This window comes from Dromiciops gliroides, chromosome 1 (assembly GCF_019393635.1).
Source record: "Dromiciops gliroides isolate mDroGli1 chromosome 1, mDroGli1.pri, whole genome shotgun sequence".
In the NCBI taxonomy this organism is placed as follows: Eukaryota; Metazoa; Chordata; class Mammalia; order Microbiotheria; family Microbiotheriidae; genus Dromiciops; species Dromiciops gliroides.
This window is the reverse complement of record NC_057861.1, coordinates 553,604,569-553,631,254: the sequence shown is the minus strand read 5'-3', so window position 1 is coordinate 553,631,254 and position 26,686 is coordinate 553,604,569. Positions and strand designations below refer to the sequence as shown.

General features: G+C 39.8%; 1 protein-coding gene across 1 annotated transcript; it reads left to right on the top strand.

Moving 5' to 3' along the window:
* The first annotated feature begins 231 nt into the window (after positions 1–231).
* On the top strand, positions 232–26,398 carry LOC122751595 (zinc finger protein 184-like). Its single transcript, XM_043998700.1, has 7 exons — positions 232–408; positions 539–784; positions 1,276–1,768; positions 5,832–5,920; positions 18,572–18,698; positions 19,036–19,131; positions 24,050–26,398. Exons 1-7 carry the CDS (start codon positions 232–234, stop codon positions 26,008–26,010), a joined length of 3,189 nt encoding a protein of 1,062 aa, XP_043854635.1. The 3' UTR covers positions 26,011–26,398.
* The last annotated feature ends 288 nt before the right edge of the window (positions 26,399–26,686 follow it).

Genomic DNA, 26,686 nt, shown 5'->3' with positions numbered 1-26,686 from the left:
CATCTCTCATGTAGTCCAACCCTCCTATTTTTGCAGAAAAATGGAATAAATGATGGCTGCTGCTAAGAGTAGGAGCCGGGATCCTTAACTGGAACTAACACTGAAAAGAAAGTCCTCTAATTCCAAGTCCAGAGTTTTTCCCCAGGCTTCAGAAACGTTTGTGCCCGGAGGATTCTGGGAATCGTAGTTCCAGTCGAATCGGCTCGGGCCATTACCGTGGGTAGGGCGCGGATGCGCACGCATCGCTGTTGTTCTGCTCGTAATAGTCGGCTCTGCCTGCGGCGGCTTTGGTGTGTGGTCGGTCACACTGTGAACTCTGAGGGACACAAACCACAAGGTTTTGATGACCCAGACCCTCCTCCCCCGCTCCCCGAGCCGCTAACTCCCCGCGGGTCTCCAGTCGGAGTGGTCGGGTTCTGGCTGCGGAAGAGCTTCTCCCGTTAGCGGCTGCGTGAGGGCCTGGGGCCAGGGGAGGCCCGGCAGCGCCGGACGCAAACTTCGCCTCGTGAAGAGTTTTGCCCCCACCTGCCTCCTGTAGTGTCTTCTCGCCCTGGTTCTTCCTTTCGCGCCCCACAGTCTCTACCGAAGACCCAGCTGGGAGGGCGGCAGCTGCTCACTGCCCTGTAGAGAGGGGGCTGGGTGGAGAGACCGCGACTGTCCTCGAATAAGAGACACAGTCTCTGTCCTAGCGGAGTTTACATCACAAGCAAAAATGCATGCATTTTTCAGCTATGAGCAGCATGGAGTGGTGGGAGAAGGAATCTCTTTGTGTGTTTGTCTGCATGTGTGTATTTCTATTTCAAAAACAGCATAGTGTAGGTAAAGGGCACTGAGCCAAGAGAGATCTGAGTTTAAGTCCTGGGTGTCCGACCCTGGTTGTGATATTTACTTGTACAACTTTGGGTAAATCAGTTAACCTAACTCAAATCTCAGTTTCTTCGTCTGTACAGTGCAGATCATAAGACTTGTACTAACTAGCTCACAGGGTAGTTGGAAGGAAATGTGAATTAAAAAGCGCTAAATATAAGTATATACACATAAACCTATGTGTGTTTAACTGTAAACAGTTGTGTGTATCTGAGACTTTGCTGTGAAATTAACACCTTGCTTAACAATAGTATTCTACTGTTGCCCACTACTCACTTTCTGGGCTGTTTGTATGTCCACAGTCTCTTAACAATCTTAGGATCCTGAAGTCAGATGGTGTGTGACTAAGAAATCTCGGTTCTTTCAGTTAACCGTGATACATATATATGTGTGTATCTTTGTCCACAGCACCCCTCAAGAATGTATGCAGGTATCCAGCCTGAGGCTGAAGGGAACTGGCTCCCTTCTGGGAATGCAGAGTTGAAGTCCATGGTGACAGTCCCAGGTGGAGAGATGCTGGCCCTGAATAACATGACCATCTCTCTGGACCCCCAAATCCTGACCCTGCATGAACAAGATAGAGATGGTTCAAGGGCACAGGTAACCACCTTAGGAAGAGAAAAATTTAATCCTGAGGCTTCTCGCCAAAGCTTCAGATGTTTTCCATACCCAGAGAAAGCTGGACCCCGGGAGGCTGTGAACCAGCTCTGGGAACTCTGCCTTCAGTGGCTGAGGCCAGAGATTCACACAAAGGAGCAGATCCTGGAGCTACTGGTGCTGGAGCAATTCCTGACCATCTTGCCCAGTGAGATCAGGATTTGGGTGAAGTCACAGCATCCAAAGAACATTGAGGAGGTGGTCACCCTGGTGGAAGATTTGACCCAAATGCTTGAGGAGGAAGGTGAGAACTATAGAAAGATAGGAGAGAGCAAACTCTCTTAGGGTATGAAGGGAGGTCTCTAGGAGACAAATACTACTTAGAATATGGGTACAGGGAGTGAGAACTTTTTTAATCTTAAAGTTGATTCTCTTGTCTTATGTTATCCAGCTGGATCTGTTCCTTGTTACTCCCTCCTCGCCCCCACACCTTCCCACTACCTATTTGTATAGCATCTGGCAATAAAATGGGAGAACATTCTTTGTGGGCTGTTTTTTGTAGGGGTGGAAAGACAGAGAAAACAGTCAAATAGTTATCTCTTTTGTAAATTCTCACAGGGGTTCCCTCCAGAGTTATACTTTGAGTATCAATGAATCAGTAAACAATTTTGAATATTCCTCCTGTGTTCCTTGCACAGTGGTAGGGTTTGGGGATACAGATGCAAAAATAAGACAGTCCATATCATTAAAGAATACACATTCTACTTGGGGGAAATCAACATGTTCACAGATAAGTAGATAAAGGATAGCTACAAAATAAATACACAGTGATTTCAAGGCTGAGAAGAGATAATAAGTGGAAAAAGGGCTGCTTTGAAGAAAGTGGTACTTGAACTGAGCCTTCAAAGAAGATAGGATGGATATAGGAATTCTAAGAGGTAGAGGTGAGAATAGAGAACATTTCAGGCACAGGGATAGAGGAACAGGCTATACAAATGCACAGAGGTGGGAACTGGAATATCTTACATGGGGAATAGCCCAGTAGGCCAGGTTAGCAGGAATGTAGAGTGTGGGAGGGAGAGTAATATGTAATTGGTCTGGAAGATAGGCTAGAGCCAGAGAGTGAAGGAAGGGCTTTACATGTCAAACAGAAATTTATACACTGAAGAGTTTTGTTCAGGGGAATGACATAGTTAGACCTGCCCTTTAGGAATATCGATTCGGCAGCTTTATGAAGATTAGATTGGAGAAAGGAGAGAGTGGATGCAGGGGGACCAATTGACAGGCTCTTGCAAAAATCCACATAAATGATAATGGTCCTGAATTAGAGTTGTGGAGAGAAGGGACAAATTTAAGAGATGCTGAGGTTGAAACAAGAAGACTTGTAAATTACTTGGTTATGGTAGGTGAGTGAGATTGATGTGTCAGGGATGACACCTAGTATGCAAACCTATGTGATTTGAAGAATAGTATTATCTTAACAGAAATAGGAAAGTTTAGTAGGAACACTTAATTTGGGGGAAAGAAAAGTTAAGTTTTGAATATGTGGATTGGTTTTAAGAAGCCTATAGATAGGGCATTCAAGTGAAGAAGTCTTGGTGTCAGTTGGAAACATGGAACTCTGGAACTCAGCAGACAGATGAGGGTTTTTAAAATATATACACACACATACATACACATATATGTGTGTGTATACATACCACAAGCACACACACATATATGTCATCTTCATAGAGATGGCAGTTGAATTCATGGGAGCTGATGAGATCACTGAGAGAGAATGAAGAGGAGAGTGCCCAGATGTAGCCCTGTGGTACACATACCTGCCTTAGAATGGGACATGGAAGATGATACTGCAAAGGAAATTGAGAAGAAATTGGTTAGACAGTTAGAAGAAGGACTATAAAAGAGCAGTAACTCTAAAGGGAATGGTCAACAGTGTGACTGCTATGGTGAGATCAAGTAGGCAAAGACCTGTGAAAAGGGTATTGAATTTAGCGATAAAAATTTCATTAGTGACTTTGGAGAGAACAGTTTGAATCAAGTGGTAAAGATAGAATCCAAATGATATGGCATTAAGAAGTAAGTGGGGAAATGAGAAAGTGGGAGCAATGAGTTTATACAGCTTTTTCTAGGAGTACAGCTTTGAAGGGGAGGTGAGATATGGGACAATAATTGGGAAAGGTGAAGTGAGAATTTTATAAGTGTAGGGGAGATTTGGACATGGGGTATAGGAAGCAAGAAAGAATCCATTGGTGAGGAGAGGTTGAAAAATAGAGTGTATTATCAAGGGAACAAATTCAAGGAGAAGATAACTTCAAGGAAACTAACAGAGGGCTTGTTGTTGGCAAGGAAAGCAATCTCATCTTTTGAGACTGGAGCAAAGGAAGAGAGAAATGCTTTGAGTTGAGTTGAAATGTAAAGTTGGGGAAGGGAAGGAGCTAGTGATAGTTGCATTTATAAGGCAAGATCCTCTGCTGAGGAGGAAGGGAGTGATTGATGTGGGTGTATTGAGGAGTGGAGAGAATGTTTAGTATATCCTCTGGAGATTGGGTTAGTAAATCAGGAAAGAGTTAAAGGATTGTTTTGCAACTGGGAAGGTCCAGTTGAGATTGTATAACATTTTTAGTGGACCTAAACAGGATGGTTGTTTGACTTTTTCCAGTGACATACAAAAGCACCACAGTAGGAGCAGAAAAGGTGGATAGAGCGGGTAATCCAGAGGGGGAGTTTGGAAAGGGCTCAATAGCATTAGGACATTGGGGTATGAGATTTAAAGACAGTGAACTGGTTAACTAACTGGTTAACTGGTTAAGATTTTGAGGGGAAAAATAGGAGGCCAGAGTAGGGATAGTGGCCTGTAAAATCATGGGAAATAGAGTGACAGGAAGTTATAGTGAAGATAGAGAATGGATTTAGGGGACTAGAGAATAGGGTGAGGCACAGGGAGAGGTGGAAGAACAGAAAGATTCAAAAGAAGGATTTCAAAGTTATGGACTGTGGTGGCGGAAGGCTTGTGGATAATGGTGAAATCAAGGATTGGACTATACCTGTGGCTGAAGTGGAGTAACAATGTAGATTATAGGAGTGGTTGAGGCAGATGAACTAGGGAGAAAGGGCATCTGGGAATATCAACAAATCTAAATGAAAGTCTTCAGCATAAAGAATGGAGATGAGAGGAAGTCTTTGTGCCAGGTACTGAACTCTTTAAGAAAAAAAAGAATGGGGGTCAATAAATAGTAGCTACCAGGATGACTTGGGCTCTCTGGACAGAGGAAATCTCAAAAGAGGAAATGTTACCGAGTAAGGATGAGAGGGAGCTTACCTGGAAGTAGTAGAGATGAGCAAAAAGCAATACCTTCTCCTCAACCAGTATGTCAGTATGCAGGATATTGAGGGCAGTGGGGGTCGGGAGAGGAGAAAAGGTATGTATAGTACTATTGTGAATGACCAGACATGCAATATCTTCTGAAGAAAGCTAGATTTCTGTGCTAGCTAGGTGGATGGAACATGAAATGAAGTTTAATATGAGGGGCAATTGTTCAAAGCAAAATTCAGCTTTTGGAGGGCACCGGGAAAAGGTGAGGTAGAGTGGTATAGAGAGGTACCTGGATAGAATAAGACTGACATAGATGGTTTTGAGGGAGAGTGATGGCTAGGGCTCAGCATTAAATATTTTCATTTAGATTGCTTTTTGTAGGGGCAGCTAGGTGGCACAGTGGATAGAGCACCGGCCCTGGAGTCAGGAGTACCTGAGTTCAAATCCGGCCTCAGACACTTAACACTTACTAGCTGTGTGACCCTGGGCAAGTCACTTACCCCAATTGCCTCACTAAAAAAAAATTAAATAAAAAAAAATAGATTGCTTTTTGTCATTTAAGAACCCTATGAGGTGAATCAGACAAAATTAGCCTACTTTTACAGGTGAGAAAACTGAGGTATATGATCAGTTGACTTACTCAGGGACACACAACAGTGGTTAAGCTTGGTCTTGACTCCTTGTGTCCTAAGTCTCACACGTGCTATAACAACAATAGAGTATTTCCTGGCTAACAGAAAATATTACATTTCTTAAGGAATTTTCTAAAAGGAAGCTAGCAAATTGATTTATTCCATATTCTTAAAGTTCCTAATTACATGGGGGAAAAATCTATGATAGAAATATTGAATTTTACCCTCCAGGTGGCTCATTAGATTAGGCATAGAATGAGTAAGCCAGGCTGTATGTCTGATGTTTGAACCCAAATTCTCTCCTCGGAAATGCATTGTCACTATAGGGACATAAAGTTACGGCTCCATGTGGCATTGCCATTTTTCTGAATTTGTAAGGTCCTGGGCACTGATCTTATTTTCATTCTTCTCCATAGTTCCAAGTTCCCAAGATTCTCCTCTTCTTCAAGAGGTTAGCACAGAGAAGGATGGGATGTCTGCTGTCTTACCAATAGTCAGCTTTCAGGTGAGTTAAAATGTCCTTCTTTTCTTTTCCTACAGTGCCAACTTGACACTGGGCCTGTTCTGAGAGATGGTGGACTCCCTGGGGATTATTCTCTATTTCCTTTGCCCAGCTATCATTCGTTTTAATCTGTTAGGTGCTCACATAGTAACTTGGTGTAATGGATAATTGACCTAGGAGTCATAAAGACCGAGATTCAAGTTCTGCCTTCAATGCAAAATGGCTTTGTAATAATGGGACAAGTCATTTAACCTGTAGGTGCTCTAGGAACACTCTAAGACTATAAGTTGCAAAAAAGGTGCAGATCTACATTGGTACAGGTAGTTCCTAACTGGGAACTCCCTACACTGATGAAGCTATAGGTACATTTTTTTTAAATATGCTCAGGGGCAGCTAGATGGCGCAGTGGATAGAGCACCAGCCCTGGAGTCAGGAGTACCTGAGTTCAAATCCGGCCTCAGACACTTAATACTTACTAGCTGTGTGACCCTAGGCAAGTCACTTAACCCCAATTGCCTCACTAAAAAAAAAAAAAAAATATGCTCACTGGTGTGTGGCAGGCATTCCAAGGGATATAAAAGAAATGTAAAAAAGGTCCTTGGGGGGCAGCTAGGTGGCGCAGTGGATAAAGCACTGGCCTTGGATTCAGAAGGACCTGAATTCAAATCCAGCCTCAGACACTTGACACTTACTAGCTCTATGACCCTGGGCAAGTCACTTAACACCTCCATAGCCCTGCCCCCCCCCAAAAAGAATAAAGGATATGAGTTCTGAAAAAATGGGTACTCTGATTAGAGAGGATGAGAAAATAGATTGTAAGTGAAAAGATCACAGTTTCAAAAGAGAAAAGGAACATGCCCTTTGCAATAACCAGTATGAATATAGCATAGAAAGTTCCTGTTAAATAGTGGTGGGAGCTAGGTTTGAAGAGAATACTGAATACAGGCCATTTGTTTTTATTTTTATATATATTTTTTTTAGTGAGGCAATTGGGGTTAAGTGACTTTCCCAGGGTCACACAGCTAGTAAGTGTTAAGTGTCTGAGGCCAGATTTGAACTCAAGTACTCCTGACTCCAGGCCAGTGCTCTATCCACTGTGCCACCTAGCTGCCCCAATACAAGCCATTTGAATGAATCACGGAAGAGCGATTCAAGTATTTTGAGAAGGCAAATGAAGGGGTGAAAGGATGAGGAGGGATCCAAGTTAACGCTAGGATTTCTAACCTTTTAGACTAGAAAAATGGTGTTATTTGTTCATGGTTATGTCAGGCAACTGTATACCTATGTTAAGCTGTTAGGAATAGATTGACCTCCTTATCCCCATTTCTGGGCCCTGATCCTCCCACAGTTGAATTCAGTTCTCTTTGTATGGAGGTATATTGAGAGCCCCTGCTTCAGGAGGCCTCAGCTCAGCATTGATGCCTTCAGCCTTCCACTCCCTTCTAAGCTCTTGTCTTTGTGCATCTTTTCTCCACTCCTCAAATGGTCACTTTTTACAAGATACACATACAAAGTGTCCCTAAAACCTTGGTACCGTTTTAAATTTTAAAAGCTTAATATTGATTAAACTTTTCAAGCTTAAAACTGCCCTAACATTTTTGGGAGACCATTTATCACTAGCTCTGTTGGAAACATGCAATCTGGTTACTAAATTATGAAAATAGGGAAATGGTAAGGGAATCCACGGGTTCTGATGTTTTGTTATCCAAATGCAACTGCTGTAATAAAAATTACCTGTTCTTACTCTAGGCAGTGTTCTTGGAAATGTACTTAATTCACCTGATAATATTCAGACAAATTTCTGAAGAAAAAAGGAGTGCCCAGTAACTTACCAATGATTATGATTTCCAAGGAATTTTTAAACTTGTTTTGTGGATTTAAGCAATGACTTAAATGACAAGCCCAAGGCCTCTGAAGTCTCTTCCCCTTTCCCCTTTTCCTCTTGAAATGTCTGAGGCTATAAATGTAATACAAATTAAATAAATTTCTATATGTAAAGTGCTTTGCAAATCTCTGCAAATGTAAATGTGAACTACATCTAGTTTGAAGGCTCCTTTGTATTCTTGAGAGGTCAGGAGGGGGGCAGCTAGATGGTGCAGTGGATAGAGCACCGGCCCTGGAGTCAGGAGTACCTGAGTTCAAATCCGACCTCAGACACTTAACACTTAACTAGCTGTGTGACCCTGGGCAAGTCACTTAACCCCAATTGCCTCACTTAAAAAAAAAAAAAAAAAGAGGTCAGGAGAAAGGGAAAAAGATCTCCCAATACTTTGGGTGGATCCTCTGTGGTGCCGCTTATGTGAGACATGGACAAGTCTCTGAGGAGGGACTAAAGTGGATGATATGAAATAGATGAGGTCACAGTTCTATTTGAGTATTATTATAAATAATAGTTACTATTATATGAGGATTTTCTTTTCTACTAAAGATTTACTTGGTTGTGGCCAAGGCAGATGGTTGAACACGAAACTAACTAGATGCTTTCTGCAGAAAATACCTGATTGAAACATTTTCATGTAGAATTTTCAGAATATTACAAGAAGTAGTCCAACCTGGGATGAAAAAAGTAAAGTTTAGAGAATATTCATAATAATTTACTGATAAAGTTACCAGTGCCTCTTCATCCTAAGTATGGGCTAAGTATGCTAAATCTGTAGTTCTGTGAGTCTCCCTTTGTACTAATACCCAGTGTCAGGTGCTCCAGTAGAAGGAATGAAGTAACATGATGTCTAGTAACTTCATGTCTTGAGTTCAGCTCTGTTATGGCTTAGGGTCTTAGAACTCTTTGACGGGTTCTGAACCGAAGTTCTTTTATTTTGTTCCTAGTTTCCAATACTTTGCCTTGTTCCTCTAATGCTAAGATTTTTCAGCCATCTGTGCTTTATGCTGGGTTACCAGTCTCTATGATTTTACTTCCTGAATGTGAGAAATAGAACTCCAAAAACTTCTGGAACTCAGCATTGGTGATGTGTCAAAGGCTTATTTATTGTCATTCTCACGAGAATGGGCCATTCCCTAGTGGAATGGGCAACAAAATGGAGGCTTGCAAGCCTTTTTATCTCTTAATGCGACTGCCCCCTTCCCTTCTTCCCCAATTACTCAAGGATTACAATCCTCAGCCAAAAACAAGCCAATCGGAACACAGTGTTCCTTAGCCAATGGGGGAGGGGGCAACACAGGGACAACCCCATGACTCCTCCCCCACATAGACACATCTTAAGGAGCAGATCTGATTGTGACCAGCCTAGGGTTCCCTTGGATTATGTGATTTTGTTCCCTGGCAGTAATGAAACTGAGAGGAGCCCAACCCCCATTTGTGGATATTAGCTTCTAAGTACCTACTTCTATTCTAATCAACTCTCTGAGCTGAACCTGAGTCCACTCTTCATACATTAAATCACCTGTAATTAATTGTCATCCCAGACAGCTCCAATCAACTTGAAAGGAACCCACTTTTCCCCCACACTGAACAACAACCTTTGTTTGTCCTCCTTGAACTTACTTTCAGCCTCAACCACACTTTTGTTTTGTTTTGATTGGCCAGTCAGTCACCCTTATGCCAAAAGTGACAAACTGTCAGATTTTACTCTAGACTCTTTTTTTTTTTTTACACGGGGCAATGAGGATTAAGTGACTTGCCCAGGGTCACACAGCTAGTAAGAGTCAAGTGTTTGAGACCAGATTTGAACTCAGGTCCTCCTGAATCCAGGGCCAGTGCTTTATCCACTGCACCACCTAGCTGCCCCTAGACTTGAACAACATACCAGGTCCTGTTTCTAGAACCCACTTCTTTTCTGTGCCCTTAGACCCTGATCCATGTTACAGATGTGGGGCCCTATCTACTTGGGGCAATTGTACAAACTTCTAGTTCTTAAGGAGTCTTGCATTTCTTTCTCTTCATGCCATCTTTTTTTTTCCAGCCAAATTGGCCTACTTAACTATTCCTGGTACGGGACATTCCATCTCCTTTTCTATGCCTTTGCATAGGCTGTCCCCCTATTCCTGGAATGCATCCTTTCCTCACTTCTGACTCATATGTAGGGATCTAACTTCCTTTTCATCTTAATTTAAGCACTGCCATCCTGTTGAAGCTTTTCTTCATTTTTCATCTTACTCCTCTTTCCCTCCAGTTGTGAAACCCTCCTCCTCTCCCATCTTACCTTTATTTACTTTTTTACTTTATATTTTGTATCTGTGCTTTCTGCTTGCCCCCATCCCCCAAATTGTTCCACTTTTTAATTTGTATTCTCAGTGTCTAGCAGTGCTTGTCACATCAAAGGTGCTTAATAAATGTTTGTAGATTGCTTGACTGGTAAGAATCTTTTGAAAGTGGAATCTGTAAATTTTGATTTACAAATTGATGTTAAACACAAATATCCTGTTTCACTTGGTGTTTTGTGACCAACAAGATAGAACAGTAGACATTTTTCTGATGCACATAACCTCAAAAAACCTCTCCAAAATAAGATTTATGCCCAAAAGGTTGCAGCTGTATCCATGTTCTGAGACACCAAGGACCCCAAGGAGGTAACATACCAGAAAAAAGCTAGTCCCTAATGTGCTCATTCAGCACCTCCTTCCTTATCATCCCACAACACTCTGCCAGTGAAGCACAACCTGATCTATAGGCTTGTTTCTGGAGTTCACTTTGCAATTTCCTTGTTGCTGCTGCATTTTTTGCCAGTTAACTCCTACCCCCTAACCCTGCAACAAGTAGCAGAAATCAACTCTGCTTCCCACCCACCCCTTTGTGACAAATGTTCAAAAATATGGGAAGCTTGCTCTGCCTGAAGTAGCAGCAGTACTCGGTCAGACAACTGAAGAACAGAGGGAACTGAAGCAGGCTGCCATTGTGTGTGGGGCTCCACCAGACCTAAAGGAAAAGAGGCTGCCATCCATCCAAGGCCCGTTAATTCCCCCTACAAGTCACTTAGGGAAGAATCTGAGGCGAGCAGAAATTTAATTTCCCAGCTTAGAAGGAGACTGAGGCAGCTTTGAGGTCTAACCCCCAGGGAAACCATAAGCAAAGGGAAAGAGTCAGAAAGTAATGGGGAAATGGAAGGGGGAAAAGACTGACATCAACAAAGATCTCAGAAGGAAGAAAACTCAGAGATTGAGCAAAAGCATATAAACCAGCATGGAAAAATTTTCATAACAGAAGGGATTATGGTCTTTTGATCAGGTAAATGAGTCCAGAGTATAAATAAATATAATAAATATTTCGGGATAAGGGAAAATTTATCAATATGTAATGAGTACCACAGAGTATGCTGTGGATTCCCAGGAGAACATGGAACCACAGCAGGATGTTGCTGAATGACTCGAAAGAAATTTAAGAACTGTGAAAGTACATGAGCAGTAGACAGAATTGGCAGAACAGAAAAACTTGAAAAAAATTTGGTAGCAAGTTACACCAAAGAAGCAAAAGAGAGTTTAATTGATTGTGAATGCAAATACACAGAAATGGAAGACAATTTGGAAAAAGAGAAGCAAAACAGTAATATTAAAAGGAAATGTGGGGGCAGCTAGGTAGCACAGTGGATAAAGCACTGGCCCTGGATTCAGGAGGACCTGAGTTCAAATCCAGCCTCAGACTCTTGACACTTACTAGCTGGGTGACCCGGGGCAAGTCACTTAGCCCTCATTGCCCCATCAAAAAACCCAACCAAACAAAAAAACCCAAAACAAAACAAAACAAAAGGAAATGTGATCTCCAAAGAAGCAAAACAATTCAGTCTTGAAGATTGGATGTATAGAGATAATTTAAGTATTATAGGTCTCCTAGAAGAACACAAATCAAAAACCTAAATACTATAATGTAAGAAATAAAACAAAACTAACCAGACCTTCTGAATTTAGAAAACAAAGTGCCAATCAAAAGAACCTACAGACCACCTCCTGAAGGGAGAAAAATAACAACCCTCTATGCTATAAATTCCAAGACACAGTGGTTAAATAACAATTCTAATGACAAACAAAAAATTTTACAAGCAACCAGTAGAAAGATCTTCAAATATAAAGGAAAGGATATTTGAATAACAAAGCTGGTCTGCCCACACCCAAAACCACTGCAGAGAATGGAGCAATATGATCTAAAGGAGAGGAGCTCAAGGTAGAAACTAAGGTGACATGCCTGAGCCTAATCACTAATGAAAGAAAAGATGGTGGTTTAATAAAAGTGAGACAGTTGAAGCATTCCTACAACAAAACCAAAATGTAAGCAAATTATTGCTTTGCAAACACTCTGGGTAATAAAAATACAAGATAGGTGGATAAATACTGCAACCAAGGAAGGCAATAGAAATGTAACTGGGGCAAGGGGTGATGGTGTGGAGAAGGGGAGAAGAAAAAAAAACTAGAAAAAGAAAGACATCTGTTGAGTTAAAGCAACAACAAAATAACAGCAAAGGGACCAGTAAGAGATTTCTTTCTAAAAGTACACAAGGAGACAAGTACACAAAAATCAAACTGGCACTTAAATGGAGAAATAGTGGAGGAACAAGCCTAAAACACCATGTACCAATCCTTACAACACCTTGCCTACAGGTGAATAGTTGTTTTTGTGGGACTAAACTGAAGCATGGGAGGGTATCCAAAAAGGGAAAGAGGAGGAATAAAGTAGAGGAGAAAGTGATTAACCCTAATTAAGTCACTCATAAGCCATAAATACAGTCTTTCAGAAAGAAGAGGACTTACAGGAGAATAGGTAAAGTGGCAAGGGGAAGGATTGGAACAGGGAAAAGAGAGGGGATCTTGGATCTCGGTGTAGGTCCCACTGAAGAACACCCTATAAGAGAAGAGAGATGTGTAATATAAGATGAAGACATCACAGTGGGTATAATTTGCTAGGATTTGATGCCTAGAGGCCACTATTTCTGAGTCTCGTGCCTTCATGGACAGAATCCTGTCATAGGCAAAGGGGAATCAGAACTCCTGAGGGCAACTGACAGAAGGGTTGGAAGGGCATGGACCCAGAGAGGAGATTTCATGGCAAATGGGAGAAAAATGGTCATGGGATGTCAAGGAGTAGTAATGAACTGCACTATTAGGGACACAGGACAATTCCTACCTTGGGAAAATATTTCTATCTTCTCTATCTCTTGTAGGAATTAATACTTCTAAGAGTGAGGCACAACAGGAAAAAAGTGGGAGAGGGCAACATCTATAAGACATTAATGGAAACTATTCAGAAGAGGAGCTCAAAATGGGTACCTTAGAAGCTTTAATTCCATGAGGAATACATAGCCTAAAGAAGGAATAAAGTACATGAATAAAAGAATAAAATTCTAGATTATACGTCCTTTGTACTCGAAGATAACCATGACATCAGGTGGTGATATCATTTGCAATGAATTGGATTTAAGTGAGGAAGGGCTGTGCAAAGTCACCAGCCTCACTCTCTCTTCCAGAGCCATCTGGGTCCAGTGGCAAGATGGATAAGGATGACTGGAGAAGACCCAGATGTTTTTGAGGCAGTTGGGGTTAATTGACTTGTCCAGGGTCACACAAGTAATAAGTGTCAAGTGTCTGAGGCCAGATTTGAACTCAAGTCCTCCTGACTCCAGGGCTGGGCAAGACATAGAGGGAAGAGAAATAAGAAATAAAACAAGGGACAGAAATCTATTCTAGAAAAGGACACTTTAAAAAAAACCTTACGAATAAAACAATTTTAATAAGAGAGGAAGGGGAATTTTACTTGACTCCTTAACTGAGAGGGGGGGGGAAGGGATTAAAGGAAGAAAGAAAAGGAATTAAGTAAAACTAGGCAAAGGGGACAAACAGGAAGGAGAGAGCCTGAGGATGGCAGGAGAGCCTGTGAGAATAGGGTTGCCTTAAACTAGATAAGCAAAATTAACAAGACAAAGTGCTGCCTTTACAGAGGAAGAGGAACAAGGGGGGAAATAATTAGGGAAAAAACAATATTAGCAAAAAGTAGAAGAAAAGATAAACCTTACTCTTATAACTTTAAATGAGAATGGATTAAATAGTCTAATAAAAGGAAAAAGTGACAGATTAGATAAAAATAAAACCTTACCATAAACTGGTTATAAGAAACACGTGTAGGGGGCAGCTAGGTGGCGCAGTGGATAGAGCATCGGCCCTGGATTCAGGAGGACCTGAGTTCAAATCTGACCTCAGTCACTTGACACTTACTAGCTGTGTGACCCTGGGCAAGTCACTTAACCCAAATTGCCTCACCAAAAAAAAAAAAAAGAAACCTGTCTAAACAGACATAGAATAAAAATAAAGGACTAGAACAAAATTTACTTTGCATTAGATAAATCCCAAAAAAACAGGACTTGCAATCAAAGAAAAAACAAAAATTCAGAATAAGAGATAAACAAGTAAACTACGTTCTGTTGAAAGAAACCATATTCAGTGAACCCATATCATTACTGAACTCAATATGCTTCACATTCTTTAGAATTTAATTTTATAAAAGAAAAATAAACTGAAGTACAAGAAGACATAGACAATAAAACTATCATGGCAGGAGAATTTTAATGTCCTTCTCTCCATTTTGGATAAATCTAACAGGTAAACAAAAGGAAAAACTTGATTAAAAAGAGGGCAGAGAGTAAAATCAACAAGAATAGCAATTGAGGGGCAGCTAGGTGGCGCGGTGGATAGAGCACCAGCCCTGGATTCAGGAGGACCTGAGTTCAAATCCGGCCTCAGACACTTAACACTTACTAGCTGTGTGACCCTGGGCAAGTCACTTAACCCCAATTGCCTCACTAAAAAATAAAACAAAAAGAATAGCAATTGAACAAGGTAGAATTAAAACCAGAATTTTTTAAATTATTAGAATTTTAAATGCACTTTTAAATTAATTGCCACCAAAATTGAGAAAACAAAAAAGGAATATAGTACCTTCAGAAATATAATACTTAGACTAACAGAAGACCAAATAGAGATCTTAAATAATCCAATATCAGAAAAAGCAATAGAACTAGCTATAAAGTAACTACTGAAGGAAGGAGAAAAAACTATAGCCCTGATGGATTTACAGAAAAATTCTATTAAATTAAAAAAAAAAAAACTGTGTACCAATACTACACAAATTATTTTCAGAAATTGAGAAGGAAAACACTCAGAGTCCTTTTGTCAGACAAATATAATCCTAATACCTAAACCAGGAAAGCATAAATCATAGAATTCGATGAATATTGACTCGAATTTTAAAAATAAGATCTTGTCAGACTACAACAATACAGTCAAGAAATCTTTCATTGTGACCAAGTTGGATTTTTATAGCAGGATGTAAGTGTCATGGGGAAAATGGGGTGGGGGCTTGGGGGTCCTTAGGAATTCCTCTTTAAAGAATTACACCCTCTTGCACACAAAAGCAGTTAGAATAAGATAGTAGTTTATTTAGAGGAAAGGAAGGGAAACCATGAAAGAAATCCTTGGATTTCTCATGGGGAGAAAGGCATGGCAGAGTGTGGCTCTGAGATACCAATCTCCTCGAGCAGGAGACAGGCAAGGTACTTTTATAGAGACTGCATGGGGGGTGACCATCTGACTGTAGAAAGTTCCTTTAGTGAGGGAGGACCATCCCCCACATGTGGTGGCTGGAGGAATTGGGTGAGGGGTGACTGCAGATCTCTCAAGCCATCTTCTCAGGACACAAAGGAAGCAGCCACAACTAATCTTATCTCCCCAGGGTTGAGGGAGACTAGAATGAAGGGTGAGGGTCCCAGAGCTAGCTCAGTCGGATCTGGTTCCACTAAACTCTCTAAGCATGTCTGTCCTCTGGTTTAGTTTCTCAAGGAGAAGGTTCTTTGATGTGCCCCAGAGAACTTCTGGGGTGCTGTGGGCCCATAACATAAGGATAGTTCAACATTTGGAAAATATCAACATAATTATATTAAAAACAAAAATGTTATGGGGAAACCACGTGGGTCCTTAGGATTCCTCTGTAAAGAATTACACTCTCTTGCACGTCCTAGTTAGGAATAAAAGAACAAGAGAAACTAGCCGGGAGGAAAGTTTAAATCTCTTTCCTCCCCGACTAGACTAGGGAGCTCCCTTTTATAGGGCCAAGATGGTGCAACCACCCAAGTAAGGGTGAAATGTCCCTTATTGGGTGGTGGGTTGGAAATAGTCTTATGGTGAGTTGGTGGTGGGCAATTGCTCTGTTCCCTTCTGGTGCAGCCATACCTAACAGGATTACTTCATTTAAGGGGTGAGGGAAACTGGAATGAAAGGTGGTGGTGCCACCTATCTCTTTAGGTGTGTCTGTCCTTTGGTTTAGTTTCTCAAGGAGAAGTTTCTTTGATGTACCCCAGAGAACTTCTGGGGTGCTAGGCCCTGTTAACAAAAAACATCCAAAACTATATAATTATCTCAATAGATGAAAAAAAAAGCCTTTGACAAAGTACAATATTCACTTATGCTAAAAATCCTATAAAGTATATTGCTAAAGGGACCCTTTTTAAAGGCATCATAAGAAGTATATGCATAAGACCAAAAGCAATCATTGTTCAATGGAGATACAATAAGAGCTTTCCCAGTAAGTGCTTTAGCAAGAATGACCTGCTTTCCTTGTGATTTGTTATTTAATATAATTCTAGAAATGTTAGCAATATGACAAGAGAAAGAAATGAAAGGAGTAAAGATACTATCCCAATTTGCTGATGATATGATGGCTTACTCAGTAAATCTTAGGAAGTAAGCAGAGATAACTGATTGCCACAATAATTTCATCAAGGTTGCAGGCCACCAAAAAACAAAACAATGAACAAAGGATATGAACAAAGAATTCTCAAAAGAATTGTAAGCAATTAACGACCAAATGAATGGTCCAAACACTGACAATAAGAGGAATGCAGATCAAAATAACCCTCAGGTTTTACCTCACAAATTGCACATTGGCAAAAATGACAAAAGATGGGAAAGTCATTATTGAGGGACTGTGGGAAAATAGGAACAGAAGTTCATCATTGGTGGAGTTGTGAATCAGTAGAGACATTTTGGAAAGCATTTTGGAATTATGCAAATAAAGTGACTAAAATGTCCATACCTTTGACTCAGAAAGTCTATTACTAGTCTTATACCTCAAGGAGTTAATTAATAAGAAAGTCTCTATATACACCAAAATATTTATAGAAGCACTTCTTAGAATAGCCCCCCCCCCAAAAAAAAAAACCGGAAACAAGATGCTCTTCATTTGGGCAATAACTAAATAAGCTATGGTACTCTAATGTATTGGAATATTAGTGTGCGGAAAGAAATGATGAATATGGAGAAACATGGAAATATTGACATGCTCTGATGCAGAATGAAGTAAACAAAGTCAAGAAAAATACACACAACCACAACAGTGTAAATGGAAAGAACACAAAACAATCTAAAGTGAACATTACAGAATTACAAAAAGCAAGCATGCTTGCAAAAAAGAGACATGAGAAAATGCTCCTTGTGGAGGTGGAAGGTTGGTGGATGTGGCCCATGGTGCCTATTTTCAGACTTTTTTGATGTTTTTATCATATTGCTAATTTTTTTCTCTTTTTTTTCCTTAAAAAATATTGTTTGTTGTATGGGATGGTTCTCAGGAAAGTGAGGATGCTGGGAGAAATTTTGGAAATGTAAATAACAAAAGATATTAATAAAATTTGTTTAAAAAACTTCTATGTTTTAGCCAAATTGGCTTCCTTTTACTGCCCCCTTTGCTTTGGATTTCATCTCCCATTAGACTATCCTCCACACCTGCAGTTTTCTCACTCCTTATCTCTGTCTCTTGTGATCTTTAGCTCCTTTTAAGTTTCAACTCCAGGGCCTATTCCTAAGGGAGGTTTTTATTTGATTTGTATCTATTTTGCATTTATTTATCTGGTACATGTTGTTTACCTCCAGTTGATTGTAAGGTCCCTGAGAGCAGAGACAGTTTTCTTTCTTTATGTTACTATCTCCTACCACATAGTAGATACTCAGTAAATGCTTTCAAAATATAATTTTCTTCTCTCTCTCTCTCTCTTTTGCGGGGCAGTGAGGGTTAAGTGACTTGCCCATGGTCACACAGCTAGTAAATGTCAAATGTCTGAGATCTGATTTGAACTCAGGTCCTCCTGAATCCAGGGCTGGTGCTTTATCCACTTCGCCACCTAGCTGCCCTCAAAATGTAATTTTCTAATGACACAACCTAAATGTGTATTTCTTTTGGGTAATAATCTTTCCTTTGAGGATGATTTCTATAATTAGATTGTTAAATCTGTAGATTTAGGAAGGAATTGCATGCCTTATTTAATTTTCATTCTTAGAACTTATAAGACAAGGAATAAAGGTGAACTTTGGCAAATTAACAGGATTATATGTGTGCCATGTGCCCCTCAGAAGATCTTTTAGCACTACCAGGCACTAGTGACTGTTTTTGGGAAGCAGGTTCTCATTGGCTAACAGGATTCTGTGGTTCTTAAAGAATGCAACCTTCTTATAGAGAATATATTGCATTATCCTTTTTTGCCTCAAATATGACATAAAGTAATATATAGAAGGTAGATATGTGATAATAAATGATTTAGAATGACTACAGCCTGAACAGTGTCCAAGGCATTTCCTATAAATTCCTTTCACTGCCAGCTTCATGTGATGATTGATGTAGGGGTGATGCAAGATAATCCTAGAGAAGCAGAAATGTGTTTACTCTTTCAGGAAACCATCACATTCCAGGATGTGGCTCCAGACTTCACTTGGGAAGAGTGGATGCAATTGGACCCTGGTCAGCAGGACCTCTGTAGGGATGTGCTGATGGAAAACTATAGAAACCTGGTCTTTATTGGTAAATCTTTCCCTTTTTTTTTTTTTTTTTTGGTGAGGCAATTGGGGTTAAGTGACTTGCCCAGAGTCACACAGCTATAAGTGTTAAGTGTCTGAGGTCGGATTTGAGCTCAGGTCCTCCTGACTCCAGGGCCGGTGCTTTATCCACTGTGCCACCTAGCTGCCCCTTACTTATAACTTTTAAGAACCCATTACCGAATATTCTTCTGAAATCTTTTTAAGAACACTTTGAGTCTTCTTAGCATATTTCTTATTACTATTCAAAAGTTTGGTTCATACTCTGAAAAGACTCCTTCTCTGGTGTGAATGTCTACTCTGCATTTCTTTTCCGTGCATAGGACTTTCAGTTTCCAAACCAGATGTAATCTCCCAGTTGGAGCATGGAGGAGTACCATGGTTGATGAAGAGTGAAGCCCCAAAAGGCATCTGTCCATGTGAGTGAATGAAAAACTATCAAATGGGAATTAATAACCAACATCTGCTCAGGTGGGCTCAGATGCATGGAGCAATGTATAGAGGGCTGGGTCTAGAGTCAGGAAGACTATTCCTGAGTTCCAAACCAACTTCAGACACTTAATAGCTGTGTGACCCTGGGCAAGTCACTTAACTCTGCCTCAGTTTCCTCATGTGTAAAATTAATTGGAGAAAGAAATCTTTGCCACGAAAACCCCAAATGGAGTCATGAAAAGTCAGATATGATTGAAATAACTGAACAACAATATCACCTGCTTAGATGGTCATTCAGGGAGAAAACATTTTAAAGATGTTACTCCAGCAACCTTTCCTTAAAACTTTCCAGATTATTGGAGAAGGGGTGGAACCAACAGGTTTGAGCTGTTGCATATATTTTCATTATCAACGAGTAACGTGTGTCTGATGCCTCTAATCTCTCAACACTCATTCTCAGGATCATAGATTTAGAGCTATAAAGGATCTTAGAAGCCACCTCCAACTGTCTCATTTTACAAATGAGGAAACAGACTCACAGAAGTTAAGGACTTTACCTCTGGTTATATTCTTTTCTTTATACCCTGGAACCTGGCTTCAGAGTGCATTGATTTTTTAGAAGCTGCTCTTAAAAGGGATCACTGGTTTCTTCTATTTAAATCCTGGGATTTTTTTATAATCTTTATATTATATCTCTTTCCCTTATGAGATGGTATTGAGCAGAATCATAGAGTATCACAATTGAAAGGCCTTAGGAGCCATCTAGGTGAACCCATGTTTGAACAAAAATCCCCTCTATAACATAACCACTGCCTGTAATCCAGCCTTGCTTGAAGATTTTTTGTGAGGAGGAACATACTACATGCTAAGTAGTAGCCCATGTCACTTTTACCTTAGTAGTTCTGATTTACTTTATAGGTTGAGTAAAGACACTGGTAGGTCATGGATATAATGAAATGAGTGTTAAAATAAGTTTAATCTGACAAATTGTATGCAAGGGACTTTGGAAGGGTCCAAGTATGAGGTGATGAAATCCTGCATTCTTTCCAGTCTGGGCAACACTTGTTCATTTTGATTTCCTTAATATCTCTTTTGTTTATTTCTTCAACTTTTCAGTCTTGTCTTAAATGCCAAATCTCTTGAGAGGTGTCAAATTGTATATTATTTTTAACCTTCGAAAACTCTTTGTGAGATAGATTGTACAAAATCTTTCTTTGATTTAGTGGAGAAGAACTTTGAACTTGGATTTAGGAGACATGTGTTATGTGGTCAAGAACAAACCCCAAAAGAATTCTATTAAGTCGATTTGGCAGATAGGAGAACCAGAAAAAGGTGTGGCTAACTCACTGAAACCTCCAAGTTTTAACACTATATGAAGTTCAAACAAAGGTACTGCACTGGGCAGTTTCCCGATGATAAGGTATATAGGTTACTTGAGTCTAACTATTAATAAATAAGTAAGTCAGTCTAACTATTAATAAAGATTTGGGTGGAACCAAAACAAAAGTCTTTGGGTGAGGTCCCAATCCAAGCATTTCTTGCCACAAAGCTACCCTGAGGGTCTCTGGGGTCAGAATAATCCACACATGCTGAGTCAAACAGTACCAATAAATAATAAGGGATTTTCCCCACAGTTCACACCCTCACTCTGTTGCTTATGAACTATCAAAGTACTTAAGTACTTGCTTTGTAGAATATTACAATTGAAAGGGATCTCAATCCAATTATATCTAAACCTAAATCTGTGTAATATGCCCAAGGAGGCCTACTTTGAAAAGGAATCTGCTACCTCAGTGTTTTATATTCACTTTTGATCTAGGACTTTTTTTTTTTATACCTTATAGATCAGTCAGCTGTGAAATTTATCTTTTGATTTTTGTCCATGGTTTCATCCATGTAGAGAATTCCTGATATAGAAACTTCTTCCACAAATGCTGGTCAGAAATTCCACTATGATTAGGGATTTTCCTAGAGTTCAGAATGATTTGGCCATTGTCACATAGTCAGAATGTGTCTGAGGCAGGGCTTGAAGAACCTAGGACTTTCTGACTCTGACTCCTTCCTTCTACCTGTTGCACCATGATGCCTTTTAAAAACACATTATAAATCATCCAATACATATATAGAAGGCCTTTGGTTTTTTAACTACAGAAAATCATTAAGTTGTAGTTAAGTGTGTGTCATTTGAAATTATATGATCTTCACCATGGTGGAAGCAGGACTAGCGTGTCCAAGTCACCACCATACAGCTGTTTGTCTGCACGCAGGTTCTGCACACCCTCAAGGTGACCGGGCAGGAGACCATCACCCAGATCAAGGCCCATGTGGCATGCCTAGAGGCCATCACCCCCTAAGATCAGGTCCTGCTTCTAGGTGGCTCCCCGCTGGAGGATGAAGCCATCTTAGGGCAGTGTGGGTTGGAGCCGCTGTCTACTTTGGAAGTGGCTGGCCGAATGCTAGTAGGTAAAGTCCATGGCTCTCTGGCCTGAGCTGGAAAAGTGAGGGGTTAGACTCCCAAGGTGGCCAAGAAGAAGAAGAAGACAGGGCGGGCCAAGAAGAGGATGCAGCACAACTGGTGCTTTGTCAACATGGTACCCACCTTTGGCAAGAAGAAGGGCCCCAATGCCAACTCCTGAGCCTGAGTAGTCTGTTCCCAATAAAGCTGCTATGATTCAAAAAGAAAAAGAAATTATATGGGGTCTCCTTTCTCTGTCCCAAATTTAGGGAACTTAGCTGGGGTTTCTAATATATTGCTACTTATAAATTAGAGGCTTTAGCACCAATTTTGGGCATTAAGAATTTATTAAAGCATATTAAATATTAGTAAAGAGAGAGCATGTGGCTCAGAAAGTTCAGAAGGGAGAGAGTGGGCCACGTGGCTGCTTCTTCCAAATCCCAGGCCAAGAGAACATGTGTGAGTGTAAGTTTCCTGGGGGTCTGGAGGAGAGGCAGGCCTTCCACACTGCTCAAAGCTAATTGGCTAGCATCATTCAAATCTATTGGTTTACTGGACTTGAGAGTGGTCCATGAGCTAACTTCCTTTAGGTAGTCAGGAAGGTCAATCTACATTTCCTTTGAAATTCTCCTGATTCTGGGCTGGCCTTAAGAAAGGTCAGGCAAGGCTCTTTGGGTCCCCCAGAATTCCATTATTTTCTTACAAGTATAACATCTCAAATGATTGCATAAATACCCCCGATATGTTTTATTCTTTCTTTCTTTCTTTCTTTTTTTTTTTTTTTTGGTGAGGCAATTGGGGTTAAGTGACTTGCCCAGGGTCACACAGCTAGTGTCAAGTGTCTGAGGCTGGATTTGAACTCAGGTCCTCCTGAATCCAGGGCCAGTGCTCTATCCACTGTACCACCTAGCTGCCCCTAATATGTTTTATTTTTATGTCTGAATATTAAACCAAAATGTTTAATCTTAGTATGATTGACTCCTTGAAACTAATTGTGATAGGAACAACATCTACATCACACAAAGATAGTTTTTCCTTAAAAGGTATTGAAATTACTTCAAGATTTATCTGTTTAGGGTACCAAGCAAGGCAAGGCTTACATTATTGGTCTAGCTTTCAGATTCTCTTAGTACAAAAGTTGGTATATAGAGTAAGGAGCTTCTCCCTTGGGCTTAACACAGGATTTTAACCCTTATGCCAGCATGGCCAATGTAGAGACAGTGAAATTATACCCAGTTGAATCAATGATCTTTGCTAAATATCCTAAATATGGCTATGCAAGCTTCCTTTTGTTAACTGTTAGACGGTATACAAGTGTCTCATTTTATTCCAGTTCCAAAGCTGTACCACCAGCAAGTCACAACTGGCTTTACACTAGTTTTAGCTGTAAAAGTTTGATGTTACTGGTGGAAGAAAAATCATTTAGTACTGAAATGTCACTTTCCAATTGGTTCTACTTTTTAAAATGTGCTTCCCATATTGCAAGGTAAAAGCTTCTTTGCCTTTAATTTTTAGACTAAAGAAATTGCTCAGTGCTTCTCTACACCCCAAAATATGTAGTGTGGCAGACATTTGATACAGAAGTTTTTAATGCCTTGAATTATGAGATAAACTGGTATAATTGTTTTCCACACAACTGGGTATTTTAAAGAAATTAGTCTTAGAGTAAGTTTACCCTAATGGTTTTATGTAAGGTACTTTGGAAAAATTCAAATGTGTGTGAAAAAAAATCCTGTCTTCTGATCATATCCTGCTTTCACCAGGATTTGTTCATCTTAATATTTCTTCTCTCTCCTTTGTTTAGCCAATCAGTGTCCTTGTTTATTCCTTTCCCTTTTCAAATTACTCTCTGATGGCAAGACTGTTAAGAGAGCTGTCAATAACAATATATACCTATAAATAGTATTTTTAGTTTTCTAAAGCTTTCTCTTTATAAGGTACATAGAACAAAATATATTACTCATTGCTTTAGTGGGAAAGAGCTTTGGAATTGGTTTTAGGTAAACTATGTTCAAATCCTATTTCTTGGGGTAGCTAGGTGGTGCAGTGGATAAAGCACCCGCCCTGCATTCAGGAGGACCTGAGTTCAAATGCAGACTCAGACACTTGACACTTACTAGATGTGTGACCCTGGGCAAGTCACTTAATCCTCATTGCCCTGCAAAAAGACAAACAAAACAAATCCTATTTTTGTTCCTTATTAACTGTTTCCCTGTGGGTACATCATTTAATTAACTTCTTTGAGCCTCTCTCCTTCTAGAATAGTACAATAATAATTGTAATAATTATCACAAAGGGTTTCTGTGAGGAAAACACTGTTGATATTAAAGGAACTGTAGAAATACAAGTTATTTCATGAGGCATTTTCTGCATTTTGTTATTCAATTCTTGAGACAAGAATTTTATTTCTCCCAGCAAAGAGGATGTTTATATTTTCAAATTTCTTTCAGATTGGGACATTGAACCTGAAGCGGAGTTCATTCCAATGTGGGGAACTACTGTAGACAAATCATCTCAGGAGACATTAATGGAAAGAACTATGGGGAGTTCCTGGGACTCTAGACTGGAAGAAGCTTTTAAATGTTATGGTTCATTAGTGAAGCATCAGGGCCACCAGGAAGCACATTTGAAGCAAGTAACAATCACACGTGAAGAAACTTTAAGTATGGAGAGAGGCTCTGAAAACAATGAATTTGGGGGATGCTTTAGTCTGAGCTCAATCCTAATTACACAACAGAGAGTTCCTATAGTAAATCAGTCAATCAACAATCATTTATTAGGTGCTTACTACATGCCAGGCACTGTGTTAGGTCGTGGGGACACAAGTAGAATAAATGAGACAATGCCTAGTCTTTATAGTTACGACACGCATGGAAAGAGTTTCCAAGATAATTCAGAATTAAATAAATGTCAAAAAATCTACACAGGGAATTATAGATTGATGTATAATGAATTTGGGGAAGCTTTCAGCCAGATTTCACAATTTAATCTTCATCATGCTGGTCATTCTGGAGAGAAACCCTATAAATGTAATGAATGTGGAAAAGCCTTTACCCAAAGGGCAAGCCTTACTCAACATCACAGAATTCATTCTGGAGAGAAACCTTTTAAATGTAATGAATGTGGGAAGGCCTTCACCCAGAGGGCACATCTTACTCAACATCTGTTTACTCATAATGGTGAGAAACCTTTTAAGTGTTATCAATGTGGGAAAGCATTCATTCAGATCTCACAGCTAAATATTCATCAAAGAATTCATTCTGGTGTGAGGTCCTATATTTGTAATGATTGTGGGAAAGCCTTCACACAGAGGACAAACCTTACTCAACATCAGAGAATTCATTCTGGAGAGAAACCTTTTAAATGTAATGAGTGTGGGAAAGCCTTTACCCAGAGGGCACACCTTACTCAACATATGTTTACTCACAGTGGATCCAAACCTTTTAAGTGTAATGAATGTGGAAAAGCCTATAGCCAGCTTTCACAGCTTAATGTTCATCGGAGAATTCATTCTGGAGAGAAGTCCTATAAGTGTAATGAATGTTCAAAAGTCTTTCCCATGTGGGCAGAACTTACTCGACATTTGAGAACTCATTCTGGAGAGAAACCTTACAAATGTAACGAATGTGGGAAAGCCTTTACTCAAAGGGCAAGCCTTACTCAACATCACAGAATTCATTCTGGAGAGAAACCTTATAAATGTAATGAATGTGGGAAAGCCTTCACCAAGAGGGCCCATCTTACTCAGCATCAGTTTACTCATAGTGGAGAAAAACCATTTAAGTGTAATGAATGTGGGAAAGCCTATGGCCAATTTTCACAGCTTAATATTCACCTAAGAATTCATTCTGGAGAGAGATCTTATAAGTGTAATGAATGTGGGAAAGCCTTCACCCAAAGGGCAAGCCTTACTCAACATCAGAGAATTCATTCTGGAGAAAAACCTTATAAATGTAATGAATGTGGGAAAGCTTTCACCCAAAGAGCACATCTAACGCAACATCAATTTACTCATAATGGAGAGAAACATTTTAAGTGCAATGAATGTGGAAAAGCCTATAGTCAGATTTCACAGCTCAATATCCATCGAAGAATTCATTCTGGAGAGAAATCTTATAAATGTAATGAATGTGAGAAAATTTTCCCCAAGTGGGCAGATCTTAATCGACATCAGAGAATTCATTCTGGAGAGAAACCTTACAAATGTACTGAATGTGAGAAAGCCTTTACCCAGAGGGCACACCTCAGTCGACATTTGCTTACTCATAGCGGAGAGAAACCCTTTAAGTGCAATGACTGTGGAAAAGCCTTCACTCAGAGGGCATATGCTCTTCAACATCAGAGAATTCATTTGGGAGAGAAGTGCCTTACACCTAGTAGGAGCTTAATAAACGTTTGTGAATTGAAGTGAATTAAAATGCTTTCCTGAAATCTAAATAGCCTCTGAATACTGCGGTGATGTCAAACTCAAATAGAAATGGGAGCTCTGATCTGTACATAAGGGTCCCTGTGCCAGCATATTGACTTAGTTTTAAAATGTAATGTTATCAATGTGTTACTGTATTTTTATTTATTTGGTTCAGTATTTCCCAATTACATTTTGATCTGGGTGCTACACTCCAGAGCAGGTTTAACACCTTTAGTCTACAGCATTGTTATGCTCTAATAGTCTAGTTACCCTGTCAAATAAAAAGTGCTTGATAAAGCCACATCAGTTTTTTTCTTTTTCTTTCTTTCTTTCTTTTTTTTTGCTACACCAGTTTTTAATTAGTTTAACTTCCCATATCGGCTTATGAACTACCCACTACTAATGTGTCCTAGGATTTTTTTCCTAGAAATGGAAGTTAAGTTCATTAGTTTTTATAGCTCTGTTTGCAGGTCCTAAATTTAAAATAAAGTTAAATATAAAAATGTTACTATCAGGCTATCCACTCTCAACTGCAGTTACTTCTTGGATCTTCCTCTTACCCATATCATAATTAAAATAATTCTTTTGCTCTCCTTAGTGTTCATTGCTAGTCTTAGTTCATTCTAGGCTTTTTGCACTCTTGACACAACACTTGTAGGGCTGTCCTACTTTTTTGTGT